This window comes from Peromyscus eremicus, chromosome 8a (genome assembly GCF_949786415.1).
Source record: "Peromyscus eremicus chromosome 8a, PerEre_H2_v1, whole genome shotgun sequence".
Taxonomy (NCBI): Eukaryota; Metazoa; Chordata; class Mammalia; order Rodentia; family Cricetidae; genus Peromyscus; species Peromyscus eremicus.
The window spans coordinates 53,946,606-53,970,382 of NC_081423.1; the positions used below are offsets into that span (position 1 = coordinate 53,946,606).

The window sequence follows — 23,777 nt, forward strand, 5'->3', positions numbered from 1 at the left end:
TAGAAGCTTATTCTTATAAATACCTGGTCTTAGCTTGGCTTAGTTTTTAGCCAGCTTTTCTTAAGTTTAAATTATCCCGACTACCTTTTGTCTCTGGGCTTTTCTCGTTCTAGTCCTAAATACCTTTCTTTATTTTTTACTCTGTGGCTGGCTGTGTAGCTGGGTGGCTGGCCCCTGGAGTCTTCCTCCTTCTCTGGCTCCTAGCTCTTCTTTCTCCTCCCAGTTTTCTCCTCCTATTTATTCTCTCTGCCTGCCAGCCCTGCCTATCCTTTCTCCTGCCTTTCTATTGGCCATTCACTTCTGTATTAGACCATCAGGTGTTTTACACAGACACAGTAATACAGCTTCACAGAGTTAAACAAATACAACATAAACAAAAGTATCACACTTTAAAATAATATTCTACTGTACATGGTCTCTGTGTCGCCCTGGCTAGCCTGAATCTTTTTTTTTTTTTTTTTTTTTTTGGTTTTTCAAGACAGGGTTTCTCTGTGTAGCTTTGCGCCTTTCCTGGAACTCACTTGGTAGCCCAGGCTGGCCTCGAACTCACAGAGATCCACCTGCCTCTGCCTCCCGAGTGCTGGGATTAAAGGCGTGTGCCACCACCGCCCGGCTTAGCCTGAATCTTAATGGCTTTGGATTCACAGAAATCCACCTGCCTTTGTCTCCTGGGCACCGGGATGAAAAATGTGTGCCACTGGCCTGGCTACTTTACTTTTGTTTATTCTTTTTTTTACAGTGCTGGAGATTGAACCTATGACCTTAATATACTAGTGTGTGTGTGTGTGTGTGTGTGTGTGTGTGTGTGTGTGTGTGTACACATGTGTACATGTACATGCATGCACGCAAGTCCCAGGGGTGGAGGCCAGACATCTCTGTCTTTCTCAATCACTTCTCCACCCTTTTTTTTGAGACAGGGCCTCTGGGTAACCGTGGAGCTCACTAATTACTTAGACTGTCTGGGCAAACACCCTGAGGGTCCTCCTGCCTCTACCTCAACGAAGTGCTGGTGTTCCAGGCACATGGTGCTGCCCCTGGTTTTACATGGTTGTTGGAGATCCAGGCTCAGTTCCTCAGGCCTGCATGGCAGGCAGTTTACTGACCAAGCCATGTTCTTCCCCCCATTGCTTCTAATTTTATTCCCTATCTCAGAATCGCTAAGCAGTTCAGACTGGCTTTGTCTTTTTTTTTTTTTTAATTTTTAAAAAAATTTTTATTCTTTAGTACCTTTATGTGTTTATTTATATTTATATAAATATCATTAGACATATTTCAGATATTTATTTTAGATATTTTGAGACCAGAGACTCAGTTGTACTATAGCCCAGGCTTGCCTAGAAGTCTCTATGTAGCCCAGGCTGCTTCAAGCCCTGACTTACACTAGTCCTTCTTCCTTGGTCTCCCAAGTTCTGGGATTGCAGACATTAGCTACCACACCCAGCTGGGGTTTAAAATTTTTATCTAGAGACTGGCTAGGTGGCTCAGCAGGTGAAGGCACTTGCCACCAAGCCTGAGGACCTGAGCTTGTGACCTACAAAGGAGGAGGAGAGAAGTGACTCCTGAAAGTTGTCCTCTGACCTTCACACGAGCACTGGGCTCTAGTGCACCCTCACGTAGTTAATTAATAAACACGTATAGGTAAAGAAACAATTTATCTATGTCGCTGAGGTACCCTCTGAAAATCACAACCAGGCCAGTTTATACTCCCAAGAGCAACCTGTATGTAAGAGGCCCATTTTCCTTCACCACTCTGTCCCCACGCCTGCTTTTTCTTCTTGTCGGTTTAAGGTTTTTTTGTTTTGTTTTGTTTAGGTATATTTCATGTAGCTCAGGCTGGACTTGAACTTGCTATAGCCCAGGTTGATCTTGAACTCACTGTGTAGTTAATGTTGGCTTCAACCCCTAATCCTTCAGCTTTCACCTCCCAAGTGTGACAGATACAGCCATGTGCCACCATTCCTGGCTTCCCTCAGACCTTTCAATACCCTCTGTGGATCAGACTTCGTTGGTGTGATGGGTGAACAGGAGTCTTGGGATAGTTTGTACTGTCCTAGGTGGAGAGATGAACATTTCTCAGATGTTTAAAAGACAGGAGAGCTGTGAGACTTACTGGGAGAACGGGTTTGGTAGGGCTGGCTCTAACATAGGAATGGTCAGGTAGAGAGTTGGGTAAAGCTGTAGTTTGTCTTGGACAAAGACTGTTAGAGAAAGCCTCCTCCTGCTGGGACCCCTGTTACCAAGCCCCAGGACTTGGTAAATCCTCAATCAGTGATTTTCAAATCGGAGTCTCCTTCTCAAGGGCTGGTGTCTGGTGGGGGTGGGGGTGGGTGGGCAGGACCTCCCTCCCCTCAGCTGGCACTGGTTGGCTCCTTGCTTATCTGCTTGATATCCTAGGCTTCTAGATAAGGTTTCATTTGAACAAAGAGTTCCTGGGCTGAGCAGAAATTGAAAAGCACTGCCCCAAATCATGTTCCCTCTCTCTAGGGATAGATCACTTTCTGCTTCCAGGGCCCATCAGTGTCGGCCAGTCCCAGGACAGGGCTGACACCACAGTGTAGGAAGGAGACAGGAGTGTCCCTTGAGGCAGTTTTGGCACCAGCAGCTGTGAGGTGACAGAGAGAAGCAGGCAGGTATTCTGGACGCAGTCCTGGGCTCACACTGCAGGGTGGATCCCAGAGAGCCTTGGGCCTCTGCGCCTAGCTGTCTGCCCTCTGTGCCCTGTGCTTTTTGGCCTCCATGCTTCTGCCTAACTGTTTCCATCTGGAACCTCTCTGCCTTCTACATGTCAGTGCCTTCCTTGTCCCTGAGACCCACCCCATACTGCCTTTCCCATCAAGTTCTCCGAAGCCGGGAGCTCCCCTAGCTGCCATTTGGTGGTTTTCTTTGCATATGAGTTGCTGCAGAATAGTGCAGGGGTCAACTCCCTGGGAACAAGTCAGTGAGCAAATAATCCAGGCAAGGGTGTGAGAAAGTCAACCGTTTCTGTGAGGCACACACACACACACACACACACACACACACACACTTCCTTTTTTTTTTTTTTTTTTTTTTTTTTTAGATAGGCCCTCACTATGTAGCTTTAGATGGCCTGGAACTCACTCTATAGACCAGGCTGGCCTCCAGCTCAGAGATCGAGATCCACTTGCCTCTTCCTCCTGAGTGCTGGGATTAAAGGCATGCCCGTGCCCAGGTCATTTTTCCTTTTGTAATGAGTGGTATTTCCACACCAAGTCTTGCCTCCCCAAGTTGGCTCTGATTTCCTGACGGGACAGCCAACCATGACTGTATCTGACTCATCCCTGTCCCACCCAGAACCTCCCTGAGGTGAGTTAGAAAGCTTGTAGAGTGGAGGCTTCCTTGGCTGGAGGGCTTAGGAAAGCTTCATGGAAGTGGCATTTGAGACAGACTCAGAAGGACATGTAGTCAGTGATTTGGGGAGGAAGGAGTGTGGGCGGAGATGGTCAACAGGGTGTGCTGGGGAGTAGGGGCGTGGCAGGGCTACCAGCTTCCTCCGCAGACGGGGGTGCAGAAGGCCTGTTTGTGGGGTGTTCAGCAGTGCACTGGGCAGGAGCAGAGTTGGGGAAAGACCCTCAGAAGGGGCTTGGACGTGTGGGATGGGACTCTGATATGGAGGAGGCCCAGGGAAGCCAGAATGTCAAACAGCTCAGGTCAAATGGGAATGTCAGCTGAGAGGTCTCTGGGAAAACAATGACATGGCCATCCAGTAGTGTGGCTAGAAGGCTGGCAAACCCTGAAGTCCTGCAGGTCTGAAGAGGGATGGCGGGGACGGGGAGTGGTGCAACCATAGGGAAGGATCTCTCACGGAGTGGCAGCATGTGCCGTAGAAGAGTGTGGAGGGAGCAGGTTGGGTGTGCTACCCGGAGGTGCATACTTGGGGAGGGCAGGGGTGATGTAAGAAAGACAAATGATGAGGTGTGGTGGAGGCAGGGAGTGGGTTCTGTTTCCAGCACAAAGCAGCATGGTGGTCAGCCAGGTGTTTAGAGTATTTTATACTGAGATAGCCGGAAGCCGAGAAACTGTTGGATGTTGGTGTGGGAGGCAGTGGGCAGGGACAGTTGTAGGAGTAAGTGGTCCTGGCCCTAGGTGAGCAGGCTCGAGAAAGCAAAGTGGCCAGGGTAGGGGGAGAGTCTGCTGCAAGAAACACATTTTCTTGTTTTGTTTTGTTTGTTTGTTTGTTTGTTTGTTTATAGACAGGGCCATGCTGTATACCCCAGCCTGTCCTGGAACTTGTAACCCTCTTGCCTCTGCCAACTGAGTGCTGGAATTATAGGTATACATATCATGCTTGACTCTTTTTTCGTGCGGGGGAGGGTTCGAGACAAGGTTTCTCTGTGTAGCCCTGGCTGTCCTGGAACTCACTCTATTGTAGACCAGACTGACCTTGAACTCAGAGATCCGCCTGCCTCTGCCTCTAGAGTGCTGGAATTAAAGGCGTGCACCACCACCGCCTGGCCCATGCTCAACTCTTGTTTGATTTTTAAAATGGAAAGTGACACTTGGTTTTTAAATTATTGAAAGTAGTCCGTGGTCACGGAAATTCAAGGTGTAATGGAAGGTGGGGTAGGTACACCAGCCCCTGACCTAGCCCCTTCTCTTACTCTCTGGAGGTTGTAAGGTAGATTTTGTGGAAGAAGTGACGGGACTGGGGGACAGAGGGGACACAGGGAAGATGGTGGTGCAGGTGGAATCTGAGGCGTCCAGTCAGGGAGTCTGTGGAGCTGAGGCGCCTACAAAGAGGCAGGCTTCAAGGTGGGTTGCTGACTGGAGGGTGGGGTGGGTGGCGAGCATGGCTTTCTCAGCCTGGTTGTGAGGAGAGGATGCTTGTGTGAGAGCTGGGTACCAGAGATGCTCCTCAGCGCAGGATGGAGGGCGGACACACAGACACAGACACAGACACACAGACACAGACACACACAGACACACACACACACACACCCGTGAGAGCAGGGTGAGCAGTGGGCAGGACCAAAACCAGAGAGCTGTCCGCTCCTGCCCCCTTGCTCCCTTCTCCTCTGTGGCCGCTCTTGCTGGTTATTAGGAGCCTTGGGCCCTGACCACCTCTCCCTCTTTACCCACAGACTCCCCACCTGGTAAATCTGAATGAGGACCCCTTGATGTCTGAGTGTCTTCTCTACCACATCAAAGATGGCGTCACCAGGTAAATACACTCAGTGGTCTTCAGGGTGGCCTCCCCTTTCAGGGTGTGACTGCAGAAGGACTGACAGGTCGATCATCGTGGTTCTCTTTTTCTGGTGGCCATTGGGGATACTCCAGATCTTTGGTCGGCTGCCTCCCTGGTCGCTCTTTTCTTTCTGCTTTCTTGTCTTTCCGAAGATCTTATTTTTATTTATGCGTATGTGACTGTGTCAGTGAACGCCACATGTGTGCAGGTGTGCCCACAGAGGCCGAAAGAGGATGTTGGCTCCCCTGGAGCTGGAGTTACGGGTGGTTGTGAGCTGCGTGGCATGGGTACTGGGAACCAGACTTAGGTCCTCTGTAAGAGCAGTGCATGCTCTTTCTTAACCACTGAGCCATCTCTCCACTCCCACCCCCCTTTCTGAGACAGGGTCTTGCTTTGTGGCCCAGGCTAACCTCAGATTCAAAATCCTCCTGTCTGAGCCCCCCAGATACTGGGATCATGGGTGTGCACGCCCAACTCCTTTCCCATCTTGACAAACGGTTGAGACCCCCTAATCAGCAACCAGTCTTCAACTTGGTGAAAGGCTGGTGTGTCTGGGCACCGTGGTGGGGATGGGTCCTGGGTGAAGAGTGCTTACTGGGGCAGAGGAACTCTTGGGAAGCAGACTGATGCTTCCTAAGCCCTATCACCATTCCTTGGCAGTCCTCGCTGAGACCCTGGGGGAAGGGAAAAGGAAACCTTGCCTGACCCCATGCTGTTGAGGTCTCTGCCTACTTTGTAGGCTCTGGGGTTGAGCCAGGTGGTGTGAAGAGCTGCTGATAACCAAACCCCAGGGCTCAAAGCCTCCTGTAGTGAAAGGTGTAATGATGCCCACCCACACCAGGCTGGCATTTCCCCTTTGCTGCATAATGTGCAGTTGTAGGACATGGTCTTAAGGATCAGGGATGCCTGGGCTCAAATCCCAGCTTCCCTGTTGCTTAGCTGCACGATCTTGGCAAGTTCCTCTCCCTGAACCCCAGCTTCCTTGTCTGTGAAGTGAGAACGGCACTGGACTCACTGATTTGGATGAGCTGGTGGGGTACTCGGGAGGCACTCGGCGAATACTGAACATGCTTAGAAAATGTTGGCCGTTCTCCCCCAGGGTGGGCCAGGTAGATGTGGACATCAAGTTGACTGGACAGTTCATCCGGGAGCAACACTGTCTCTTCCGCAGCATCCCCCAGCCTGACGGAGAAGGTAATGGCTGGGAGGGGAGAGTGGAGTGGCTAAGATGGGGGGGAGGGGGGGCCGCAGTCTTATGTTCCACACACAGAGTCCTGAGCCTGGTACTGGGAAATGAGCCATACAGAGGAGGGTGAGTCCTCTCCCTCCGAAGCTCATGGGTAGGCAGTGTGCGGGTGGAGGGCTGGCTCTGTGCTTGGCTGGGGAGCAACTGGAGTCTTGAGACAAGCCTCACATTGCTGTACACCGGAGAGGGAGTTGGGTAATGAGGAAGTAGACATATTGCTTTCCTTGATACTTTTTTCCCCCTTCAAGGGCACTGTGGTTCTTGTGTTGGAAACCTCTGTCTGTGTCGATGGGAAATCTGAATTTGTCTCTGTGGGAGATGAGTTGATGCAGCTGTGTTGACAAACGTTTCTGAGAACTAAAGAGACCCAGGTGTCTCTGTGGTTCCAAAGCTTTTGGGAACTTTAGCCCTTAATATAATCGTAAAGCTTTTAAGAATCCCAGGCTCTAGTTAGGCATGGTCTCACATGCCTTTAACCCCAGCATTCAGGGAAGCAGAGGCAGGAGAATCTCTTGTGAGTTTGAGGCCAGCCCCATCTACATAGCAAGTTCCAGGACAGTCGGGGCTACAAAGAGAGACTCTGTCTTAAAAAAAAAGCCAACCAAACAAAAAAAGAACCCCGGTTCTGAGGGGGAAGCTTGTTTGGCATAGCAACAAGACATTGTACAGTTTAGAGTGGTTTATGCTGCTGGGGATTGAACCCAGGGCGTCAGCCATATGCCCTCTGGACAAGCAGTCGAACCCTGAGTCCTGTGCACTACCAAGGAGTCCTTAACTCCAGTGCATTATTTAGGATTCCCGCTGTGTAGGCCAGACTGACCTCAAACTCTTAATTCTGTTCCCTCAGCCTCCCAAAGACTGGGATTACAGGCTCCGTACCTGGCTTTCAGCACTGTTTTTGTGTAAGTGTGGTATGTGTGTGTGTTTGTGTGTGTGTATATGTGTGGGAGTGTGCATATGTGTGTGTGGTGTGTTCATATTGAGGCCAGAGATTGACCTCAGTTGTCCTCCTTAATCATTTTTCCACCTTCTTTCCTTTTTTGAGATGGGGTCTCTCAGTGAACCTAAAAGCTCGCCGATACAGACTGGGTGGCCACTGGGCCCCAAAGAGCCACCTTCTGTGCTCCCCCCAGCCCTCTGGTTACATCACCACAGCCAGCTCTTATATAGATACTGGGGATACAGAACTCAGGTCCACATGCTTGTGCGGGAGGCACTAAGGATAAGCCAGAGAGAGGGGCACTTGCCTGAAGTCACAGCTACGTGAGAGGCAGAGGCAGGAGGGTCACTTGAGCCCAGGAGTTTGGTGCCAACCTCAGCAGTGTGTAGAGACTGTGTTAAAAAGAAGAAGAAGAAAACGCCTATCATGTGGCTCACAGCTCAGGTTTAAGACATTCGGTTTCAGTTTGGTTCAGGGTCAGCAGATTGACGCAGTTGTTCTGGTCTAGTTCAGGTCCCCAGTGGTGAACAAGTGCTTCCTGCGTTTGGGGCTGAAAGCTGTTGAATCAGTTCAGATCAGTGAGTTATTGCCAAGTTCCTGTTCTGTGGTTATCTCACGCCATAGGCCTGGGGAGGGAGATATTAAAGTATGTGAGACCTTGTGGGGCAAGCCTGTATTCCAGGAGTGCAGAGTGTGTCGGAGGAAGTGACAGACGGAGCATGTGTAAGACTTAGGTAAACCACAGTAAAAAACAGCCAGGTTTTCTGTGTCCCAGAGGTGGTCTGTAAAGGTTTAGAACATCTGAGCTGTGGTTCTTACAACACTTGGACATGACTAGAGACAGACAGAAGATGCAGGCATCAGGGACGTGCAGTAGTATTTTCTGAACGTCTATTTTCTCTTTGAATTGTCTCACTCAGCTCACATGTGACACGCAGAGGCTCTCGGGTTAGGAAATTTGCCCCAGAAAACAGCAGAATGGGATCCCAGCACAGATTGATGGTTTTGGGGGCTATGCCCTTAGCTGCTGGATTCCTGCAGGTTAAGGAACCGGGAAAAGAGGGCTGGGGATGTAGCTGAGGTGGAAGACTGCTTGCGTAGTGTGTGTGAAGCCGTGAGTTCGAGCTTCAGTACTGCACACAGCCGAGGGTGGTGGCACATGCCTGTGATCCCAGCACCCGGGTGTGGCAGGTGGGGGGGTGTGGAGAGCAGAAAACCAGGGCATCCTCCCTGTCTCAAGAAAGAGTAGCAAAGAGTAGCTCTGACCGGTCTGCAGCAGCATCTCACCTGGTCCCGTTCTTTCTGTAACACCACTCCTGTTCCCATCCTTTGGAGAAATCTTTAGAGTATCTATCTGCTTTTAAAAATTGTTAGGGGGCTGGAGAGATGGCTCAGTGCTTAAGAGCACTGACTGCTCTTCCAGAGGACATGGATTCAATTCCCCGCACCCACATGGCAGCTCACAACTGTCTGTGACTCCAGTTCCAGGGGACCCAACACTCATAGCACCACACCAATGCACATAAAATAAAAATAAATACATTTAAAAGAAATCGTTAGAATTGCTGGGCAGTGGAGGCAGAGGCAGGCAGATCTCTGTGAGTTTAAGGCCAGCCTGGTCTACAGAGTGCGTTCCAGGACAGTCAGAGATACACAGAGAAACTCTGTCTCAAGCCACCCCCACTCAAAAAAAAAAAAAAAATGACTGCAATTATTCTGTTTAAATATTGTATTTATTTATTTAGTGTGTGTGTGTGTATGTGTGTGTGTGTGTGTGTGCGAGTTCGTGTGTGGCACACACACACGCACACACGTTTACGTTTACACGCGCACAGGTGTGTGGTGGTCAGAGGACAGCTTTCAGGGGTCCGTTTTCTCCTTTTACCTTGTGCATTGGAAGAACTGAACTTGAAATATCAGGCACAGCAGCAGACACTCGTACCTGGTGCGTCATCTCACCGGCCTTAAATTGTCCTATCCACCGTCTGCCTTAGCAGCCAGGTTAAGGTCTATGAGAGCAGGGATTTGGGGTTTTTGTCTTTTTTACCTGACATAGAGTAGGAACATAATGTTTGGGAAATTGATGGATATGTTTTGGGGCATGGTGGTATAAAAGTAAACGTAAGAGAGGCTACCGCCCACCTCGTGTCTGTTGGTCTCAGACATGCAGTGATGCCCTTCGGTGTGTCCTCCTGGCCATTGACCTGTCATGCATCAGCTGGGGATTTCCACCCTCACGGAAACCTTGCCTGTCCAATGCCTTAGGCTGGCATTGTGCTGCCTCAGCCCTCCCTCTGCGTCACCAGACGACCCAGTCAGTAGTCTGTGTCTCTGTCAGGTGCTACAGTTCGTCCTCGTTTCCACGTTTCTCCATTGCTTTTAGTGTAAATAATGAAAAGAACAATTTGGGCTGAGAGCCAGGCTTGGTGGCGCATGCCTTTAATCCCAGCACTTGGGAGGCAGGGGCAGGTGGATCTCTGTGAGTTCAAGGCCCAACTGGTCTACAGAGGGAGATCCAGGACAGCCAGAAGTACATAGTGAGACTGTGTCTCAGAATAAAAAAAGTTAGGCGTAGGATATAGCTCAGTGGTAGAGCCCTAAATTCCATCTCTAGTCTGTGTGTGTGTGTGTGTGTGTGTGTGTGTGTGTGTGTGTATGTCTGTCTGTCTCTCTCTCATACACACACAGAGTAAATAAATGGTAAAAACTCTAAACATGGTGGCACATAGCTTTAATCCCAGCCCCCAGGAGACTAGAGGCAGGTGGATCTCTGTGAGTTCAAGGCCAGCCTGGTCTGCAGAACAAGTTCCAGCACAGCCAGGGCTGTTACACAGAGAAATCCTGACTTGAAAACCCAAATAAATAAATAAAAAGCCATGTTCACAGATTATGATTATTATATTTTCAACTACTCTGTGAATAAAGACTTCATTATTCCAATCTATAGAAAATCCCCAAAGTTAGGTAATTTGCTGAGTGTCTCTGGCTCAGGAGTCATAGATACTGATACCAGGTCTTTGGAACTTGTGGGTCCTCCAGTGAAAATAGAGTACCATTTTTTCTTTTCTTTTTGGTTTGTTGAGACAGGGTTTCTCTGTGTATCCCTGGCTGTCCTGGAACTCACTCTGCAGACCAGGCTGGCCTCAAACTCACAGAGATCCGCCTGCCTCTGCCTCCTGAGTGCTGGGTTAAAGGGGTGCATTGCCACCGCCTGGTGTGTCTTTGTATTTTTGAGGCAGGGTCTTACTTTGTAGCCCAGGTTGCACTTGAACTCTGTGTAGTTGAGGCTAGCTCACCTCAAATTTTCAGCAGTCATTCGGCCTCAGCCTCCTGAATAATGGGGATTTAGATGTGTGGCACCATATCTAGCTGGAGTTGGGTTAACCTTATTTTATCCTATATTAGCTGTGACTTGAGAAGGTTAATCAGATGGCAGCCATTTGTAAGATGCATCAGGCAGAGTGCCTCCTGGAGGCATGGAGGCCTGACTAGGGGATAACGTGAATGGAGGCATCCAGGCCTGACTAGGGATAACGTGAATGGAGGCATCCAGGCCTGACTAGGGATAATGTTAATGGAGGCATCCAGGCCTGACTAGGGATAACGTTAATAGAGGCATCCAGGACTAGGGATAATGTTAATGGAGGCATCCAGGCCTGACTAGGGATAATGTTAATGGAGGCACCCAGGACTAGGGATAATGTTAATGGAGGCATCCAGGCCTGACTAGGGATAATGTTAATGGAGGCACCCAGGACTAGGGATAGTGTTAATGGAGGCATCCAGGCCTGACTAGGGATAACGTGAATGAGTAGGAATGGACACATGGAAGCAGAGTGATGGGGACTCTGTCCAGTCGACAACTGTGGTTAAAGAAGTCTTCTGAGAATAATTTCTAAGCTGTGGTTAGGGAGCATGGCAATGGGTCAGTAGGCGCCACTGCAGAGGCTTCTGGGAGTCGTAGTAGGATCTCTAACCCTCCTTCTGCTCTTCTTTCCCTGTGCTGCCTGCCACCAGAGGGGCTGTGGCACCGCCGCAGGTACTGGGGGTGGAACCGGTGGTGCATGTGTGCTCTGGGGGTGAGACAAGGTGGGAATCGGACCGTAGCGCGGCGTTTTGAGTCTGATCCCCTTCCTCCCCTCCACTCAGTGATGGTCACATTGGAGCCTTGTGAAGGAGCTGAGACCTATGTCAATGGGAAGCTTGTGACGGAGCCGCTGGTGCTGAAGTCAGGTAGAAGACGTGTCGCAGAGGCTGGGGACATAGCTCAGAGGTAGAGCGCTTGCCTAGCATGCGCAAGGCCCTGGGTTCGGTTCCCAGTACCATACACACACAAAAGGAGATGTACGGAGGACAGGTGTGGTAGAAAGTGCTAGCTAGGGCGGGCTTTCTGGGCACCTTGGGATAGATGGGGAAGAGCATGGACATAGGCAGGGGCCGGCAGGACAGACTAAGGAGGGAAGTCTTGGTTCTCTTGCTCCCCTGGGGACCTGGGAAGAGGATGCCTTCTCCAGCAGCTCACCTTAGTAAGCGGAGGCTTCCTGGGGTCAGCAAAGGTGTGTTGACACCAACTGCTTCCAGCCTTGGTGCGTGTAGGACAAAGGTTGTCAGATCCCCTGGAATCAAGGGCAAGACCTGTGCTTGGACCTGGGGATGGTTTGCCGCTGTGGGTGAGCAAGTCTACTCTCCCCTCTTCCCATTTCCAGGAAACAGGATTGTAATGGGCAAGAACCACGTTTTCCGCTTCAATCACCCGGAGCAAGCACGGCTTGAACGAGAACGAGGGGTCCCCCCACCCCCAGGACCTCCCTCCGAGCCCGTGGACTGGAACTTTGCTCAGAAGGAGCTGCTGGAGCAGCAAGGCATAGATATCAAGCTGGAGATGGAGAAGAGGTGCGAGGGGGTCCTCCACGGGTCTCTCTAAGCCAGGGGACCCCACCGAGTAGTTCCAGAGACCCTCACAGCTTCTCCTTCCCTCTGTCTGACCCCAGGCTGCAGGACCTGGAGAATCAATACCGGAAAGAGAAGGAAGAGGCTGACCTTCTGCTGGAGCAGCAGCGGCTGGTGAGGGGCTGCTGTGGGCACAGCCGGGTGGGCAGAGCTGGAAAGGGGCTGCTGTGGGCACAGCCGGGTGGGCAGAGCTGGAGAGGGACTAGTGTGGGCACAGCTGGGTGGGCAGAGCTGGAGAGGGGCTGGTGGGGGCAGCCGGGTGGGCAGAGCTGGAGAGGGGCTATTGGGGGCACAGCAGGGTGGGCAGAGCTGGAGAGGGGTGCTGGGGGCACAGCAGTGTGTGAAACTAGAAGAAAACATTGCCATGTACAGGGAACTAACACTCCTGTTGACGAGGCTCCCTAGACTCCAGTGACCCTGGGCTCCTTCAGATCACTTCCAAGTACCATTATTCATGTAGGATGGTTCCTTAAATGGACTTTTAAGTGTTTAACCTCATTGTGAGAGTAATACATAGTCATTTGCTGTCTAATGACAGTACTGTCAGCGACAGACCGTGTATACAGGGGTGGTCCCCTGAGATCGTATCAGTGACTGTCAGTGACAGACCGTGTATACCGGGGTGGTCCCGTGAGATCGTATCAGCAAGTAATGTGTAGCTACCTTGATTTGTGTCAGTGTGGTCTATGGCGCTCACGTGATAAGATCACTTTCGGACGCGTTTCTCAGAACACATCTCTGTATTTAAGTGGCACATGACCATATATGCACAAAACCCCCGACTCCATTAACTGCCCCTGCTTCTTAGTCTTGCCAGCTGCTGCTGTGAGTGGTTAATCCATCAGACATAGCTTTGCTGTCCAGACCAGTCCCTGCAAAGAGCACAGTTCCTAAGAGGTAGAAAGGGTCTTGAGGCCAGATACACTGATGGGGTGTCTTTGGTACAAGGGTGCTCTCTGGGGTGTCCTTAGCCCTCTTCCTCTCTTCTCTCTGGCCCCAGTATGCGGACTCTGACAGTGGGGAAGACTCTGACAAGCGCTCTTGTGAGGAGAGCTGGCGGCTGATCTCCTCCTTGCGAGAGCAGCTGCCCCCTACCACAGTCCAGACCATTGTCAAGCGCTGTGGCCTGCCCAGCAGTGGCAAGCGCAGGGCCCCTCGCAGAGTCTATCAGATCCCTCAGCGGAGGCGGCTGCAGGGCAAAGACCCCCGATGGGCCACCATGGCCGACCTGAAGATGCAGGCCGTCAAGGAGATATGCTACGAGGTGGCCCTGGCCGACTTCCGTCACGGACGAGCAGAGATCGAGGCCCTGGCTGCCCTCAAGATGAGGGAGCTGTGTCGCACCTATGGCAAGCCCGAGGGCCCCGGTGATGCCTGGAGAGCCGTGGCCAGGGACGTGTGGGACACTGTGGGTGAAGAGGAAGGAGGTGGAGGTGGTGGAGGTGGCGGTGAGGAAGGGGCCCGTGGGGCAGAGGTGGAAGACCTCCGGGCTCACATCGACAAGCTGACAGGAATTCTTCAGGAAGTAAAGCTGCAGAACAGCACCAAGGACCGCGAGCTGCAGGCCCTACGGGACCGGATGCTCCGCATGGAGAGGGTCATCCCCCTGACACAGGTAGGAAAGCCTGCCGTCCCTTCCTCCTTCCCTTCCTGCAGCTCTGGGTTGCCTTTTAGGATCCTGCCGCTTGCTTCTCACCTCCCAGCTTCCTTCTGTCTTTCGAAAAGGCTTACCGAAGTTGAATAGGTTCTGTTTTTTGATAGGGTTTATGAATCACATGCTTCACAAGCTCCAGAATGATACTAAAAGTAGGTTCTACATGGGCAGGAGAGACGACTCAGCCATTAAGCTGCTCCTTTAGAGGACCAGAGTTCAGTTCCCAGCACCCACGTTGCAGCTCATAGTTGTTTGGAAATCCAGTGCCCTCTTCTGGTCTGCAGGCGCCATACACACGGTGCATAAACATATTCACAGGCAAATAAATAGATGAATTAGATTCTACAGGCCTCGGTTGGCAATGGCTTGCCCCCCAAACATGAGGATCTGAGTTTGGTCCTCAGACCCCACATAAAGAAGTTGGGTACAGTGCTGCACACTTACAGTCCTGGTGCTGTAAGCAAGGAGTGGAGGTAGACGGATCCCTGCTGCTTCTTGGCCACCTCCCTAGTCTACTCCGTGAGTTCTAGGGCAGTAAGGGACCCTGTCTCTAAAAACAAGGTAGACACACCTGAGGAGGACACCCAGGTTCTCTTCTGGCCTACACACACTTGTACCCACACACATGCACACATACTCATAGACCTGCACAAATGTACACACAGTACGGATTCTGGACTAGGTATGCTTGGCACGTGCCTATAATTCCAGCGCTCGGGAGGCAGACACAGGAGGATCGTTAGTTCAAGACCAGTCTGAGCTACGATTCAAAAAACAAACAGAAGTACCGATTGTGACATCCACCAACCCGGCATACCAAATCTGTATCTTTGGTGATCTGTAGCTAATGAGCTCCCAAGGTGTTTCTGAATGACAGTGGCGTTTGAGAACCACTAATGGAGAGCACACAGTGGGTACTTGAAGCCTGTTCTTATGTGCACATATAACTGGCCTCCCCTCTGATCACTCTGGTAGAGACTGAAGGGTGATACTGTTCTCTCTCCTTCCTTTGCCTGTGTTCATTCAACGTTGACACATTTGAGTGTCTGCTGTATGCCTGGTAATGTGCTAGCCACTGAGGTTCTGCTACAAGCATTTTCTGCTCTGTTCCAGCCACCTTCTAACTGTTGTAGTTATGATTTGTTACCAAAGACTTCCTCTCCAGTGTGGCTTCTTGTCCTGTCCCTCACCTACTCCACTCCAGCTGCTCCAGCTGTTTGGGCATGCTCATATCTCAAGGCCTTTGCACCTGCTGGTCCATTGGCCTCGCCGGTTTTCCCTCAGCAGTCCTGCTGCTTGCTTCTCACTCCCTACGGGCCTTGACTGAAGTACTAACTGCTCAGTGAATTCGTGGTGGCCGCCGTTAGCTGGCTTCCTGTTCTTCCTATTCTGTTCTGCATCTGAGGTGGAGCTCGTCTCCTTACAGCACTTGGTAGCAGGTGCTATTATTACTGGCACTTTTAATACAGATGGGGCTGCTGAAGAAGAGAGGGGTTACTAGCAAAGAGAGACCACACAGCTAAGGGGTGGCAGACAGGACTGGGCTCCTACCATGTAGTGGGTAGGCCCGTGCCCCAGCCCTTGCCCTAGCTTCGTTGGACTCTAGACCCCATCCAGTCACTCTAGGTTCTTCTACTGTACCTCTTGAGTCCACATGCCCTCGGGACTCAGCTCTTTTCACATGTCTCTTCTCTTATTCCCTCTTGCAGGATCTTGAGGAGGATAATGAAGACTCTAGTATGGTCTCCTGGGCCCCCGCAGAAGGGTCAGAGGCTGTAGAGGAGGCAGTGCCCAATGACCACTCACCAGCTGTCCGGCCCACTTCACCACCCCTGTCCAGCTGGGAACGGGTGTCCAGGCTGATGGAGGAGGATCCTGCCTTCCGCCGTGGCCGCCTTCGCTGGCTCAAGCAGGAGCAGCTTCGGCTGCAGGGACTGCAGGGCTCCGGGGGCCGGGGTGGAGGGCTGCGCAGACCTCCGGCCCGCTTTGTGCCCCCCCACGACTGCAAGCTGCGCTTCCCCTTCAAGAGCAACCCTCAACACAGGGAGTCCTGGCCGGGAGTGGGGAGTGGAGAGGTCCCAGCTCCCCAGCCCCCTGAAGAGGTCACTGCGCCCCCAGCCCCCCCTGCCCGCAGGCCTCCAAGTCCCCGGAGGCCCCACCGCCCTCGCAGGAATTCTTTAGATGGAGGGAGCCGATCTAGGGGAGGGGGTTCTACACAGCCGGAATCCCAGCACTTCCAGCCCAAAAAGCACAACTATTATCCCCAGCAGCCCCAACCTTACCCAGCCCAGCGGCCGGGGCCCCGCTACCCACCGTACACCACCCCTCCACGAATGAGACGGCAGCGCTCAGCCCCTGACCTCAAAGAGAGTGGAGCAGCTGTGTGAGCCCCATGTGCTGGGCAGACAGGACCTAGTGGGGCCCTGGGTAGGAGGAAGGTGCCCGAGATGCTGCTTCCCCAAGGAGCCCTGGGGCAAGGAGGCCAGAAAGCAGAGAGCAAGAGAGAGAAGGTCCGAGTAGGTGATAGAAGACGCCGAGTGACTGAGCTGGAGGCTGAGGGAAGGAAGAGGGTGTGGAGTTGGCCAGGAGCAAACCAAAGTGAAGGAAGAGCCATAGGAAGCCGCCTTGGGGCCACCCGTTGCAGGGGGGGGGGTCCCCACAAACGCTGCTATGGGCGGGCGGGTGGGTGGGCTGGGGGTCTGCATAGCCAGTGTTTGACTTTCTTTCTGAGTGGGTGCAAAGGGGAGAGAACCAAGAGTGAGGTGGGTTCTCCTCCCCGGCTCTTGTCTGTCCGTCTGTCCATCTGTCTGTCTGTGGTGGGTTTCTGTTTCCAGGGAGGTGTGATGGAATCCTAAGTCATTCCCTTCCCCTTCCAGGCCTCCTGCTATATTTAGGGGACCTGTCTGGTTTGGCTGGAGTCCCACGAGAATGCGGGACCTCTTAATAAAGGATAGCAAACGGGGAGCTTGTGGCTGGTTGGGTTTTAGTAGAGGTACAGGTTGTATGAGTAAAATGCATCATTTTACTGTGTCGTCTCACGTCATTTCTGCCTGTGTGTGTGTCCGTGTCCATGTGGTCACCACCCTGAGCAGGCAAAAGGTTGCCATGCTGTTTTCTTGAATTTAAACCCTCCTGTTCCCTCTCTTCGGGGCGCATGGTCTGTTCTTTGGTTTTTGTCTACCCTAGGCCTCTGCCCAGGACGGGTACTTTCAGTGTCCTTCACAAAGGAGGGAGGGATGTGAGAGCAGATGGGGGTCTTTCAGCCTGTCCGGGCCTAGGTGGAGGATTTGGGGTTTGCCTCATGGACTCGCCTCACCTGTTTGAAAGGTCTCCCAAGTTTATCCCTTTTCTCTGGGTGGCGAATGTTGATGAGTCTTCCTGCACCTTCTGTGTGTTTTCATTTTGCTGTGTTCCTGCCCTTCAGCAGGCCACACACTTCAGGCTCCTCGGTAGCGTTTTGAGACTCGCTTTTGAAGCCAGGCATTGTTTGTGGTACATACACACTTTTAACTCCTGCAGAAGCAGGCAGATCTCTCTGAGTTTGAGGCCAGCCTGGTCTACAAAGTTAGCTCCAGGACAGCCAGGACTACACAGTGAAACCCTGTCTCAAAATAACAACAACAACAACAACAACAAAAATCACGTTTTAGCTAGGTGGGTGTTGTGTTGCCCTTCTATAATTTCAGTACTGGGGTGCTGGGAAAGAGAATTGCCCCAGGCTTAAGGCCAGCCTAAACTACATGACCCTGTTTTAAATTATCACCCCCCTAGAAAGAAAACCCACCCCAGAGCTGTTAAAACTTTTACCATAATTTAAATTATGTGTGTGAGTGTGGGTTTGTGTGCCGAGTGCAGTCAATGCCTGTGGAGGACAGGACAGTGTGTCGGATCAGTGGGACTGGACTTGCATGCAGTTGTGAGCTACTTGATGCTGTGCTGGGCATTGAACTTGTGTCCTCTTTAAAAATAGTGTGCACCCCAACCACTGGGCTAGCCCTGACTTACAATAATAATAATTTAGGAAATAAACTGCCTGTTTTAGACGCTCTGGTTTGAGCAGCAAACAGCCATGCCATGTAAGTTTTTCAGGTTACATTGTATCAAGCACAGCCCTGAGCTTGCTGAGTCTCTGTGGGTCTTTTTTGGGTTTTGGTTTTTTTCGAGACAGGGTTTCTCTGTGTAGTTTTGGTGCCTGTCCTGGATCGTGCTCTGTAGACCAGACTGGCCTTGAACTCAGAGATCCACCTGGCTCTGCCTCCCGAGTGCTAGGATTAAAGGCATGCGCCACCACCGCCTGGCCAAGCCTCTGTTTTTATCTTGTTACTTGAATTTGAGCTGATGCTCTGCAGCTTCCTGAGGTCAGACCTGTGCAAGCAGCTGGATTGGAGATCCTCCAGACAGACCCGGGTCTCCGAGCAGGGGGGGGATAAGGTTTGCAGTTGGTTTCTGTATCCTGCTGCAAGGCTACCTTGATTTTGACACCTTTGACTGCTCGGTTTCCAGAAATTTGTTGACTGTGATTTAGGACCTGGAGTGTAATGGATAGTTTGGTGGCAGTGTTTACTTGAGTGGTTTATGATGTGGTCGGGGAGGGTAAGTGTGAGCAAGAAAATGATAGACTACAAAGGCCCGGGCAGTCAGAGCGAGCTGTGTGGTGCAATGTAGGCATTAGTCAAGATGAGAAAAAATGCCAGTTCCAGCTACAACTGGTTGGTTTTTTTCTAAAACTGCACGAAGTGAATAGGTATTGCCTTTTTCTTTTTAATTGACTTGAGTTTTCCACATCTGTCTTCAATAATGTGGACGGACAAGATTTTGTTCAGATAAGTGCCCATGAGTCTTGTGTACATACGCTGACCTGCGGTATGCATTCTGCTTAGTTCTTAGTCCTTGACCCTGTTCCCATTTTCAAATGGGAAGACGGGTTTGATTGGAATGAGCTATCCAAGTGCATAGTTCTTCAGTGGTGAAGTTAGGGGGTCTAACCTAGGCCAGCCTGACTGAAGCCTGGACTCCATCCAGCCCTCCAGGAAATGGACATTATTCCTTCCAGGACCCTCACTGCCCTGTCCTCCACTGTCTCTTCCCAAGTATGTCACAAGCCTGCCTCTAGCTTCTGGTCTCTCCCACTTTGTGCTATGAAGAAGTGAGAACCGCTGTTTCACGGCTCTGGAATCATGGGATGTCGCCCGCCACTGGAGCAGTCTGCAGCTTTCTGGCTCTCAAGCCTGGCACTGCTACAATGTCACCCTTGGTTTCCATGACAATCCAGTTAGCTTTTCTTCCTTTCCCTCCTCAGAGGGCTCTTTTGGCTAGTTGCACATTTAGATTCTTCTGTCACTGAGCTTTTGGTGTGGTGAATACACTTAGAAATCTTTGGCCTCCACCCACCCCCAATTTTCCATTCTTTTCTACACTGATAACGTCTAGGTTTGGTTTGAAATTGTTATTTTCCTTAAAAAAAAAAAAAAGTGGTTTTGTTTGTTTTTGTTTTGTGAGGTAGGAGACATCTATGTTGTCCAGATTGGCTTCAAAACTTGTGGTCTTCCTATCCCATTCTCGCAAATTTGGGGATTACAGGGGTACACTACCATGTCTAGCATTCATTTGTTTGTTTGTTTGTTTTGAGACAGAACCTCTCTGTATAACCCTAAAGTGACCTGGAATTTGCTATATAGACCAAGCTAGTCTCAAAATTTCCTATCTTCTGAATTCTGAGATTATAGGCATGTGTCTTTAGTCCGGGATGCCTTGCCCTTTATTTTGTTTTTTGTACTGGGACAGGGACTCACTCACTATGTATCCCTGGTACTGGTCTGGAACTCTTTATGTATACCAGGCTGGCCTTGAATTCATAAAAGTCCACCTGCATCTTGTCTCCCAAGTTCTGGGATTAAAGGTCTGAACCACCATGGCCAGACTGCTTTTATTTATTTTTGTTACATTAAAACTGTTTTGTGTGCATGTGTGCATGCAGGTAGAAGTTAGGCTGCTTCTCTCTCCTTCCAACATTCGGGGTCTGGGCTGGGACTCATGCCATCAGGCTTGGGAGTCAGGCACCTTTACCTGCTGAGCCATTTCGTTGGCCCCTTTTAAAGAGTTAATGTCACCAGCTACCCGATACTGTTTTGCTTCAGGACCGTGGGCATCTTCTTACCATCCCTAGAGTTCCACCCCTCCTGACCAGTCACATCAGCAGCATCACCTTATTTCTTCACACAGAGTCTGTAGAAACCCGAGTCTATGGAGTCTTCTTCACAGGCCCACACAATTATAGGGAGCCCTACCGAAGGCAGACTGGTTTTAAGTTTCCCACTTAAACTAGTATGACTCACTAGCCCGGATTTGGAACCCTAGACATTCTGCTGCCTCGTTAATACCTCTGGCTTGACACAGTGGCTGCACACGTGTATACGATCAGGAGGCTGAGCCAGGACAACTGTTGGAGACGGAGGCCATGCTGGGTCAGCCCAGGCTGCACAGTGAGACTGTTTCAAAACAAACCAAAGAGCCCAGTGGTAGTGTCACACCTTTAATCCCAGCACTCGGGAGGCAGAGCCAGGCGGATCTCTGTGAGTTCGAGGCCAGCCTGGGCTACCAAGTGAGTCCCAGGAAAGGCGCAAAGCTACACAGAGAAACCCTGTCTCGAAAAACCAAAAAACAAACAAAAAAAAAAAACAAAACAAAACAAAGAGCCCAGTGGCGCACACCTTTAATTCCAGCACTCGGGAGGCAGAGGCAGGTGGATCTCTGAGTTTGAGGCCAGCCTGGTCTACAGTGCCAGTTCCAGGACAGCCAGGGCTACACAGGGAAGCCCCTGTTCTGAAAAAAAAAACAGAAAACAAGACAACTCTGGCTACTTGATTAAAGGGAGCTTGGTGTTCACTTCTCCGGGTCAAAACCCCAGTTCTCTGCCTTAGTATGCACATTCTCTTGTTGTCTGTCCCTCCTGTTACCCCTTTTTTTTTTTGTTTGTTATTGGGACATAGTCCCATTATGGAGCCCCGGCTGACTAGGACCTTGCTTTGTTGACTGGCTGTGCCTTGAACTCACAAAGATCTGCCTACCTCCTCACACTGGGGTTAAAGGCGTGCGCCACCAGCCCATGACCCACTTCGTCATTCTTGACAGTCAAGAAAAGGCTGTGTCATCATCTGATGGAGTGTCTTGGGAAGTGTCTGGTCACCAGATGCGAGTTTCAGAAACTGCTTTTCTCAGCCCTAAGCAGTTCCACGCACGCACGCACGCACGCACGTGGGAGCTGACATTCACCTGCAGTGTTCACGATAGCCTCCTGGCGACTTCCACCTCGACTCTAGTTCCCTTCTGTCCTTTTCCTCCTGGAGAAGCAATGTTTTCAGACATGGGGAACGTCTTCCTGTGAGCAGTGGTAGCTCATAGGCTGGTTTCTGGCCTGCTGCCCTCACACATGGGGCCTGGACTGAGAAATTCTCACAGCAGCAAGCTGTTTTCCCGGCGTGACCCTGGTGGTCGCTACAGTGAACCTCCTCTAAAACCCCAAAAAAACTGAATTTTTTCTGTTTTTAAAAATGACCATGGGCTGGAGAGATGGCTCAGAGGTTAAGAGCACCGACTGCTCTTCCAGAGGTCCTGAGTTCAATTCCCAGCAACCACATGGTGGCTCACAACCATCTGTAATGAGATCTGGCACCCTCTTCTGTATACATAATAAATAAATAAATCTTAAAAAAAAAAAAAAAGGAAAAAAAATATGACCATGAGAAATACTCTGGGTTCTTGCAAAGCTGAAGAGAAGCGGCTCTCCTTCCCTGGAGTCTCGGCCCTGTCCCTATAAATGAGAAATGTGCATGCTGTAAGGAGCTCACAGGCCTGGGCTCCCGCCGCACTAATTACCTGTGTGCTCTGGGTGCATCTGTGAGCCTCAGTTTTCTCCTTCTCAGTCCCAAAGCTGTAATAACTCAATGGAGCTGTGGGGAAATAAAGCCCGGGGAAATAAGGGAGGTGGTGAAAAACAAGGTGAGTCCTAACAGATGCCGAAGCTCCCAACCCTTCTCACACAGGCTAACCCATTGCCCCTCCCCCAGGCTCGCCTGTCCCCCGGTTTCCGCTAGGGGGAGAAAAGGCGCAGGTTCCCTGGAAAGACGCCTGTGCTTGCGCGTTCACAGAGCCTTGAGAGAGCGTGGCCGCGAGCGTCCCCCGTGGCCATGCGCGACAGTGACAACCCCCCACCCCCACCCCTGTGCCGGTCCGAGGACGAAAAGTGCATGCGCAGAAAGTCAGGCTGGCACTTCTGCTTCTTGCTGGGCTGTAACTGGTTCTGGGGGTGAGATTGGAAGACCAAACAAGAGGGAAAAGGAGTTCTTCCCCCTGGACTCGTCTTCATCTTTGTTATTCTGAAGGGAAAACCTGACTCCCTTAGGAGTCACAATTTCGTCTCCTTAATGAGTGCTCAGGAGCACCCAAGAAGTGGAAGAGAAAGGACGTTTCCCTGAGCAACGTCTGCTATGTGGCGTTTACCAGATCAGCCAAACTTAGGGGAAATGGGGCCTCCCTACTAGAAGAGGTTTGGACTGGGCTTTGCTTTGTTTGGAATTTAACAAATGAAGTAGGAGGGGACTAGAGGGATGGCTCAGGGTGGTTTAAGAACACTTGCTATCCTTAAACATCGAGTTCAGTTTAAAGTTCAGTTCAAAGAGTTCAGTTTCCAGCTCCTTCACGGGGAACGCCAAGCCCCTCCAACGGGATCTGGCGCCCTCTTCTGGCTTCCACAGGCATCTGTGACCATGTGCACACATACACACACACACACATACACACACACACACACACACACACACACACACACTGCACATTTTTTTTTTTTTAATAAGAAGATAGGAGAATAAGTAGGAGAAACTGAAGTAATCCGGCCTTCCTGCCCGGTAGCTTATTGCTCTCTCCTGAAAATGAATCTTAAAATGTCCCTTCAATAAATATTTATTTAGTTAGCTAGGTTTTTTTTGAGACAGGGTCTCATGTAATTTGGTCTTGAACTCCTGATTCTTCTGCCTTCATCTCCTAAATGTTGTAATTATGGTTTCTTTGTGAAGATTCAGTACACATTGATGAGTCATTAACTTTGTTCTCATGGGGACCAGAGAGCTGGCTCAGTGGTTAAGAACATTTGCTGTTCTTACAAGAGGACTCAGGTTCGGGTTAACCTAGCACTCACATGGCTGCTAACAACCATCTGTAACTCCGGTGTAGGAGATCCCATGTCCTCTTCTGGCCTCCAAAAGTTCCAGTCACATGCATAGTGTGCATTCAGACATGCAAGCAAATACTCATGCACATAAGTAATAAATGAATAAATCTTCTTAAGATGTGTGCTTTTGCATGCCTTTAATCCCATCACTTGGGAAGCAGAGGCAGGTGGATCTCTGCGAGTTCAAGGCCAGCCTGGTCTACAAAGTGAGTTCCAGAACAGTCAAGGCTACATAATAGAGAGACCCTGTCTCAATACATATATATATATATATATATATATATATATATATATATATATATGTATGTATGTATAATGTGTACTTTTTGGCCAGATATGGTGACACATCTTTTTTAATCCCAGCACTCAGGAGCCAGAGGCAGATGGATCTCTGTGAGTTCCAGGCTAGCTTGGTCTACATAGTGAGTTAAGGTCAGCTAGTGCTACACAGTGAGACTGTCTCAAAACAAACAAAACAAAACAAAATAAACCCAAGCAAACAAAAATCAACAATAAAAACCCACCACAAAACCAAAAAGTGTATACTTTCATCTTTTT

General features: G+C 50.5%; 1 protein-coding gene across 1 annotated transcript in view; it reads left to right on the forward strand.

Annotated features, from left to right (window-relative positions):
- The window catches only part of Kif1c (kinesin family member 1C), a 29,599-nt gene extending 12,932 nt beyond the window's left edge, over positions 1-16,667 (forward strand). Inside the window, exons 17-23 of the mRNA XM_059271091.1 lie at positions 5,100-5,179; positions 6,303-6,397; positions 11,539-11,622; positions 12,096-12,282; positions 12,381-12,453; positions 13,340-13,954; positions 15,703-16,667. Of these exons, the coding sequence (XP_059127074.1) occupies positions 5,100-5,179; positions 6,303-6,397; positions 11,539-11,622; positions 12,096-12,282; positions 12,381-12,453; positions 13,340-13,954; positions 15,703-16,380 (1,812 nt within the window). The 3' untranslated portion in view covers positions 16,381-16,667. The remainder of the gene's footprint in view (positions 1-5,099; positions 5,180-6,302; positions 6,398-11,538; positions 11,623-12,095; positions 12,283-12,380; positions 12,454-13,339; positions 13,955-15,702) is intronic.
- Positions 16,668-23,777: the final 7,110 nt, after the last annotated feature.